This window comes from Siphateles boraxobius, unplaced genomic scaffold, assembly GCF_051911475.1.
Source record: "Siphateles boraxobius isolate OS27281-9 unplaced genomic scaffold, OSU_SipBor_1 6, whole genome shotgun sequence".
NCBI classification, from domain to species: Eukaryota; Metazoa; Chordata; class Actinopteri; order Cypriniformes; family Leuciscidae; genus Siphateles; species Siphateles boraxobius.
The window spans coordinates 10,231,506-10,241,005 of NW_027509186.1; the positions used below are offsets into that span (position 1 = coordinate 10,231,506).

Here is a 9,500-nt window from a genome sequence, read left to right on the forward strand (position 1 = left end):
CAGTGGAAGGGTTGAAGAGCATAAACAGCTGGGCTCTACCAGGCAAACTAAAACTCTGGTGCTTTCAGTTTGGTCTACTGACTGTGTACGAGGTTTCTTTGACAACAGTGGATAAGCTGGAAGCATTACTAAGTTCATACATCAGGAAATGGTTGGGAGTTCCACGCTGCCTCAGCAGAGTGGGACTTTATAGTAAAGGAGTATTGCAGCTGCCAGTCTCTGCTTTAACCGAGGAGTTTAAGTGTGCCAAGGTCATACTGGAAATGACTTTAGCAGAGTCACGCGACAAATGTGTAAGGGAGGCAGCCCCTGTGGTAAAAAGTGGTAGAAAGTGGTCAGCAAAGAAATCTGTAGTAGAGGCAAAGGCTGACCTTCAAATTGGGGATATCGTGGGACAGGTACAGCATGGAAGAGGGGGTTTTGGGCTCAGTTTAGCTCCTCCTAAATGGCACAATGCAGGCCCAGCTCAAAGGAGGAAGCTGGTGGTCAACGAGGGGCGAAAGCAGGAGGAGAGGATGAGATGTATAAAGGCCATTTCCCAGGCCAAGCAGGGAGAGTGGATGACATGGGAGAGTGTGGAACAACGCAAAATGGGCTGGCAAGAACTTTGGTCAATGGAAGAGAGTAGGATCAGTTTCCTTATTAGGTCAACATATGATGTTCTCCCATCACCGCAGAACCTAAACCTCTGGGTAGGAGAGGATCCCTCTTGTCCTTTGTGTTCATCACCTGCCACATTAAGGCACATTTTGACAGGATGTAAGGTGGCTCTTAGCCAAGGTTGGTTTACTTGGCGCCATGACCAAGTATTGCGATGTTTGGCTTTAGCATTGGAAGGAAAGCGTAGTATGACCAATAAGTTGCCGCCTGTTCTAGCAAAACATTACACGCAGAAGATAATATTCCTCTGCCCAGGCGAGCAACCACCAAGAAAAGGTGCTAACACCAATTCTCACCCAGGACAACTGGAAGCTGCTAGGGACTGGAAGATGCTGGCTGATCTTGATCAACGGCTTATTTTTCCATCTGAGATTGCCACCACTAACCTACGACCAGATATTGTTTTGTGGTCTGGATCAGCACGCATTGTTCAACTGATAGAGTTAACAGTGCCATGGGAGGATGCGGTAGATGAGGCATATGAGCGGAAGAAACTGCGGTATGCTCATCTGGCCACTGAAGCAGAACAGCGAGGATGGAGAGTCCAGGTTTATCCAGTGGAAGTGGGTTGTCGAGGTTTTGTGGCACACTCAACAACCTGGTTCCTCAGAGACGTCGGATTCAGTGGCCAAGACTTGGGTCGCACAGTAAAGAACTTATCTGAAGCAGCAGAAAGGAGCAGCAACTGGCTGTGGTTGAGACGGAAAGATTCTAGCTGGCTGTGTACAGGCCGCCATGCTACGGTTTCGTAGAATTCTTGAAAACTTGAAGAGTCTGTTGGTTTATTTTTATAGGTTGTATAGTATTTACAGTCATTACGTTCCTGTGTATATTGCGTGAATGATTGGTGGTTGGGCAGATATTGTGTTTTGCGGTAGGTGGTATGCCATACGGAACCGTTGCCACTGAAACTGCATATTAACGCACCAGTGGGGCTCGACAGCCTTAGTCAAACGGGTTGGCGCGTATGGCTGGGTTGCGGAGAGATTATGATTACAGAAACATTACTGGATTTCATGTTGTAGATTAACAGATATATGATACATATTAGATACCCATAAATTCAAAGCTTGTATAAAGGATGAGATCAGAGAATCAGACAATTCCAGAATGATTATAGCATCATCACAACAGCCATAAACACCTGATCAACTTCCTCTTGATGTTTTCTTGCCATGACAAATGTGTTTTATAAACTCACAGTTTACAGCAACCAGAGAGAAACTGTTATAGTCAAGAGTCAAGAGGCCAACTAAAGAAAATACTGATCTCCATCATGGTGACTACAAACTTTTTTATTTTCAATAAAACATCAACTAAATATCTGCAAATTCTCAACAAGAACATTTTTACATGTATGAAAGAAATCATGTTAAACTGTTTTGTAAACTGTTTTCACACTCAGTGTGGCTGGAAGTCAGTTGTAGTTCTTGTGTTTCCCTTTTTTTCTGTTCTTGTTTCTCTGTCCTGATGTTCCTCAGGTGTTCCTCAGTGTCTCAATTCACTTACTTCTTTTCATTCAAGGGGACTATATTAGAGAACTAATGTAGAGAATAGTGATTGAGGGTATAGGGTGTGATTTGGAACACAGTCTCTGAGTGTCGACTTTGAGCGCTGTTAAGTCACAGTATATTCCTTTAGCCTACTTTCTCGAAAATGACAACTATTACCCAGATTGCATTGTTTTCGACGGTATATTATTATTTTAATGGAAATAGTTTGATACTTTCAGAATTCAGCCTTTTTTACAGCAAGGGTTAAACAGTGTATTACCACCATTTTTGTTTTTTTACTTAACGAATAGCTAAACTAATGAGGTCAACTCCCATGTGTTCTGTTGGGTTATGTGCCCCAGATAGTGTAGGCGGCTGTTATATTAAACACTTACAGCTAATTCAGCAGTTGCCTCAGATCAAAGGCAACAACCAGTTCTCCTCACTTTTTTCTCCTCACTCCAGCATCTCTCTTGATTTTTACGTTCAAAACAAATTATAGAATAGAGTTCATCAAAAACTATTGGATGCTTTTTTCTTCAAATAACGGACAACAACTGAATCTATGCATTTATTTCTGTGGTAATTTCATTGTTTTGACCAGCAAATGGAAAATGGAACCATGCCTTCATATTTTTACTTTACTTTGTTCAAGGAGTTTGTTCACATTAAATATTTCATCCTAATATTGACACTTACAGTTTATTTAGCAATTATATTATTTAATGCCATCATTTTGTTTGTGGTGTTTAAAGAGAGATCCCTTCATGAGCCAATGTACATCCTGATATTTTGCTTGTCTGTCAATGATCTCTATGGGTCAGCTGGTTTTTTCCCTAGGATAATGGTTGATCTCCTTTCTGATACAAATACAATTTCTAGGCCAGCGTGTTTTGTTCAGATTTTTACAATTTATTCTTTTGCTATATCTGAATATACAATATTAACTCTGATGGCATATGACAGATATGTTGCCATATGCAACCCTTTAAAATACCATAAAATTATGACCTCAAAAGTAACAGCATTGTACATGGCAATAGCGTCACTTTATGCAGCATTTTCTGTGGGTCTTGTTATTTTCTTTTCAGCCAGGTTGCCTTTGTGTGGGACTGACATAGCTCGACTGTACTGTTCCAACTGGTCTGTGGTTCGGCTCTCTTGTGGGACTTCCACTTTGAGTAACAACATACTTGGATTTTTTGTCTCCACAACAACAGTTTTTCTCCCTGCCTTCTTCATTTTATATACTTATGTCCGAATTTTGATAATTTGTCAAAAAAGCTGTAAAGAATTTAGGGGCAAAGCATTACAAACATGTCTTCCTCACATTATAAGTTTTCTGAACTACTCTATAGCATCGTTTTGTGACATTGCTCTAAGTCGGTATGATTCAGACAAATACAAGATTGTGGGTATATTTTTTTCAGTGGAATTTCTGATTATTCCTCCTGTTCTCAATCCTCTTATTTATGCCTTAAATTTGCCAGAAATTCGCAAAAACATTTTATGCTTGTTCCAACGGTCAAAAATGTTCAATTTTCTATGAATAAGTAATTTTGTTTTTTTTTATCATAAAACTTAATTTTCTGAAATTATTTGTTTAGTGCTATAAGGTAAGGCACATTGTTTTCTCACGAAACAGATCCTTCTGATGTCACCATAAAACAAGTCAACATCTCCTTGATGTTCTGTAACAATCTCCACCTTTTATATTTAACAAAGTACTAATTTAACAAAGTAGCACATTTACGCATTGTTACTTGTTACTTGTTACTCAACACTGTGCAATTTTATATGTATTAATGAGTGCAAATTAATATATTTTGCTGGTAATTGTATTAACATGCTTTTGTCTGAACTGTGTGAATCTGGATTTTTTTTCTTTAAGTAGTTCACATTTCAATTCAATTCACATTTATTTGTAAAGCGGTTTTCACAATACATATAGTTCCAAGGAACTTTTACAGAAAATACATGCATCTCCATTACAATTTAGAGTGATCTGTTATCAGAGCTGACTGTCTCCAAGTAATGTGATTAAATGTACATGTACAAATCACTAGCTAACATAATGTTTCTTCACATAAAACATAAAAGTTGTGGACATAATGATTACAATATGGAAAATTTAGCATTGGTACATGTTGATTCAGATTTTGCATCATCTTAAGTCCTCGCAGGAGTTGATTTTGCATCATCTTAAGTCCTCGCAGGAGTTGATCATCTCTTCACAAGTTTGGGGCATCTGAAGTCTTCGTAAGAGCCTGGATCCAAACTGGAGCTGACGTACTCTCTAGTTACCTCAGGATGGGCATCCCGAGATAAAACAGAAAAACAAATGAATGAATAAATAGAACATAATTAGTGTAGCTGCTGTACTGTACTGTCACCAGTTTAATTTGAAAGTTTACTATTTACATGATATTAAAAAAAAATGAATGTATAATTAAAAACCCTATAAAACTATAACTGTTTTAATATTCTGTTCTTAGGTATTGTATGTACATGGGCATGCAGAATTAATACATTTGCTTAAATGGAGCTGTCAAAGCAGCACAAGTCTTAATTGTGTCCATGATAGGTAGAGTCCCCTATTAATTTAAAGACAAACACACATTTCTTAAGAGCAGTTAAAATGGGCAAGGGAACATGTAAAACCATTTAAAACTCTGATGTCTGACAGTGTTCGCTATGGCCATCAACTTTCCTCGTTTTTCTATATACAAATATTACCCCCTGACTTCAGAACAATGCACTTTTACACCATATTTATTTTCCAAGGACTTCTGAAACTAGCACTTGACTGACATTCACTAGCAATCCTGTAAATTAACACCCCACTGAAACATGGATTTAACTGAAATAATTGGTAACACTTTATTTTACAGAGGTTTTGTTGTTTTATTGTAGGTATTTACTATACCAATAGCAGTACATTATATTAACCCTAAACCAAAAACTAATCCCAACTAACAATATAGTATGTACATTTTGTTAATTAATAACTCTATACTTAATTTTATAATTCTAGTAAGGACACATAGAAAAAGTAAACAAATATTTATATGTGCTATGTGTGTGTCTTAGAAAGAAAAATGCAATATAAATATATTGAAATATAAATATATGAACATATTGCTTTGTCCGAATCAAATTTCAATTTAACCCCTTTCCTGGTGTCACGAATCTGGTCCACACTTCCGGTCAATCACCACCAGAGGTCACCAAATCACAGCATGGACTCTTGCACTTCACTACAATCCCCATCATTCATTGCACTTACGACTCACACAGCTGATTCCACTAATCACGCTCTCACCTGAGAACTATCACACACTTTCTCACACTCTTTATAAGCCTTGGATTTTCTCTCCCTGATGCCGAGTGTTGTTTTCCGTTTAGCACTCCCCTAGTGCTAGCTTCTCTACCGAGCCCTACCATTGACCTTAGTCTTGCCTTGTCATGATTCTTGCCGGTTTCCTGGATTCACCTTTAGCCTAGCCCTTTGGACTCTGTTTGTACCCCGTTTGGATTATTGCTTATTCCCTGGATTATCTCTCTTTGCTAGTGATGGCAAAATGAGGCTTCCTGAACCACTGAGACCTGCGAGGTCATTGCTTCACCCAAAGGTTCATTACTCGAAGCTTCATTCAGCATTGCTCACTAGTGACACCTAGCTACTGTGCAAATAAATAGCAGACCAATTAATTCATTCTGAAACAATGACCTGAGCAGACTTATGATGTCAGTATACCCCCCTGTTCTGTTTTATTTATTTATTTTCTTCTCACTGTTAATGTCTGTAACCTTTCATTTGCAATAATAAAAATACCTGAGCAGACATTTGTCCATTGCCTGGGTATAAAATATGTATATTTCTCTGTCTGAATTTACTTCTGCAGAGACATCTCTCTCTCTCTCTCTCTCTCTCTCTCTCTCTCTCTCTCTCTCTCTCTCTCTCTCTCTCTCTCTCTCACACACACACACTCACACACACACACACACACACACACACACACACACACACACACACACACACACACACACACACACACACACACACACACACACACACAGAGTTAATTAATTATTCATAAATGGTTTGGATAGTGACAGTATGAACAACAAAAGTGACACTGTGTTGAGTGCAGTGCTTATGGTGGAGGGAGTGTAATAAAGTAAAGTGCAACAGAAAGGTGTGGGGTGGTAAAGGTTAAGAATTGTTTCTGGTGATTTTGTGCATTGAACTGTTACAATTTTTGTGCAGTGTTGTGCTTATGGGACTGGGGACGTAGAGGAACGAAGGAAGGATTAAAAATTATTTTTATTGAGGAACAGAATTTTTTCAAGTGTGTTGGGGCTTAGACGATTCCTCTTCTTGGACAGAACCTCTCCAGCCTTGGAAAAGATCCTTTCACATGGAACAGAGGATGCGGGGGGACATAAAAATGCCAGGGCCAGATGGTATAAATGAGGATACTGATGTTCATGTTGAGCCCAATATACCAGTGGATCCTCAGATCTTGTGAGATTCACTTCAGATAAATATCGGTCCACTTCTACAGTAGCATCTGCTGTTGCACTTGAGCTCCTTCTACCGTGTTCAACCGTGCTATCCAGCAGATGCCAAAGGTCACCTAATAATAGAGGTACAAAGAAAAAATACTCCATTAACAATGGTTCACATTACTAAATCACTAATGTGAACATTCACACAACAAACACATATAGTACTTACTGTTGTCTGTGGATTGGCCTGCTTCTGAAGAGGCTGGCAGCTGAGTTGGGGGTATATTGGTGGAAGCAGAATGGAGACCAGAACTTCTGATTACAGTAGCGCATTCAGATTTTAATCTTGATATGCCTTCTTGCAGTTTCCCTTGACTTAAGAATCCCATTTTTTTGAATCTGGGATCCAATAACTTGGGTATGGTCATCACACTTATTGATTCTAAATGTACTGCTTGTTCCCTGACCCTCCGTGCAAGGCTGTCACCCAGCTGCCTTGCTGGATTGGACTTGAGGCCTTCTAGCTTACTCGTTACAGCGTGATTAAGCATCTTCATCAAAGGAATCACTTTGGAGGCAGACACCCTTTTCTCTCCTGAAAGCTCTACTGTAGCCTGGCGGAAAGGGGCAAGAACATGTAAAGCATCCTGGACTGCCTCATACTCCAGGGCTGTAGGAGGGGTGATGTCGGTCTTTAGAGAGGCCAGGGCTGCCCCCAATGGCTCTCTCAGCTGATAGAGACTTTCCAGCATGTTGTAAGTGCTGTTCCAGCGAGTGTCCACTTCAATTATGATTTTCAGAACTGGTCTCCCCATCTGCTCCTGTACTTGGGCCAGTCTCTCTTTTGCTGTAGTGCTTGTTTGGAAATAGGTCACAAGTTTCCTACATTTGGTTCGAATGTCGTTGAAGCTACTGATGTCATCAAAAGATTTCCTCACAATAAGGTTTAGTGCATGTGCAATGCATACCGCATGCCTAACATTCAGTGATCGTACACATGCTATCATGTTGGCAGCTGCATCAGTTACCAGGCACTTAACTTTATCCTTTATGCCCCACTCCTCCATGAGCTTGATATGTCCAGTAGCCAAGTTCTCAGCAGAATGGCTCTTAGGGAAATGCTGTACACCTAGTAAAATAGTGCAGAGCTTGTCATTGTCTATAAAATGGCAAGTCACTGCTAGGTAGGCATCCATGATTAGCGATGTCCACATGTCAGAGGTAAGGCTTATAGCCTGAACGTTCTGCAACTGCTCTCTTGCCTTCTCCTTAGCCTCCTTGTACTTATGATCAACCATGACCTTCAAAGCCTGTGGATAGAAATAAATGCAGTTACTCTTACTTTTAACTTCTTAAATAATGATGAACCACTTTATTAATCACATACCTTTCTAGTTGGGATCACGTAAGTGGGATCCAACACATGCAGGAGCTCCCTAAATCCATCATCATCCACAATGGAAAAGGGTTGGGAGTCCTTGATGACCATGTTCACCAGGGCCTCATTCACCATTTCTTTTTTGGAATCTATAATAAAATAAAATGCAGGTGTATTGTAGGAGCCTAATACATTATTTAAATAATGTTTTTTAATGATTATTATCAATTACTTTGACTACTGTGTGGATTGTTAGTAGTCTGTGCATGCTCGTGCAGTGCTCGATAATGCCTGAGCATGGAGGACGTGTTATTGCTGTATGTCAGCTTCTTTAGGCACAGCAAGCATTTCACCTTGAAACATAAATGAATAGACATTAAATATAATACAGCCATATAGTGAGGATTATTATATAAAGACAGTAAAATAATAATAATAACAATAATAATACAAATTGTGTTTGTACCTTATTGTGAGCAACCATTTAAAAAAAACTCCCAGACAGGGGAGGATTTCCTCTTTCTTGCTGGCTCCATTACAAGGAAAAAGGAAGAGGTCACAAAAAGCAAACAATTCCAAAAGGGCAATCCAAATCAAAAAGCAGTCCAGTCCAAATCCAAAAATCCAAAGCAATCCAAATAATCTTATCTAATTAATATAACGATACTATAATATAGCTACTATAATTAATACTAACAATATACTATAACTAATCTAACCTGATATAATGTAATAATATACAGCCCTAACACATATATTGCACAATAACGACGATGAAACAACTCTCTAACTCTAACTCTCTGACTCTCTGACACTACTACAACTGATTCTACTACTCCTGCAACACCCACAAGGAGGCGCGAGTTTCGAACCCCCTTTATCCGGAAACGACACTCAGACCGAACCGATGACGTATCCACACAAACCGAGGCCTCGTTTGTCATTAGTCACGTGATTTTCACGTTAACAACACAAGCCTCGAATCGCGGCATCATCTGGCACACCCATTTTTGCTCGACACAAGCTCCGACGCCTCGCTTCAAATGTCACATCACTACTCTTTGCCTTTGCCCCTGTTGGATATTGTTCGCCGATCGTCTACCCACGCTTGTCCTAGGATTACTCTGTGTCATGCCTCTGCCATACCTGTTTGCTGTTAATGGACCTTGCCTGTATTAAGAATATGTTTTTGGAATAAAGCCTTGCAAATGGATCCGCACGTCTCATCTTGTTCGCCCTGTTACAGAATACTCGGCCACACAAGGATCCAGCGGCTTTCCCTGTGCATATCGGCCAGGTATGGACAACGCACGTATGTTATTAAAGCTCGAGCAGGGCTCGCAATCGTTTGTGGATTACATACAAGAATATTTAGATCTCGCCTATTTTTCTGATATGCCGGACTGTGTACTCATAGATTTCTTTTGTGAGGGCATTAATCAACCGCTCAAATCACG

At 39.7% G+C, this 9,500-nt stretch overlaps 1 protein-coding gene across 1 annotated transcript; it reads left to right on the forward strand.

Moving 5' to 3' along the window:
• The first annotated feature begins 2,760 nt into the window (after positions 1-2,760).
• LOC143715553 (olfactory receptor 52K1-like) lies at positions 2,761-3,702 on the forward strand. Its single transcript, XM_077207354.1, has one exon. The coding sequence runs from the start codon at positions 2,761-2,763 to the stop codon at positions 3,700-3,702; it is 942 nt and encodes a 313-aa protein (XP_077063469.1).
• The last annotated feature ends 5,798 nt before the right edge of the window (positions 3,703-9,500 follow it).

Excerpts from the sequence above, each read along its gene's own strand:
- LOC143715553 (XM_077207354.1), top strand. The coding sequence starts at position 2,761 with ATGGAAAATGGAACCATGCCTTCATATTTTTACTTTACTTTGTTCAAG.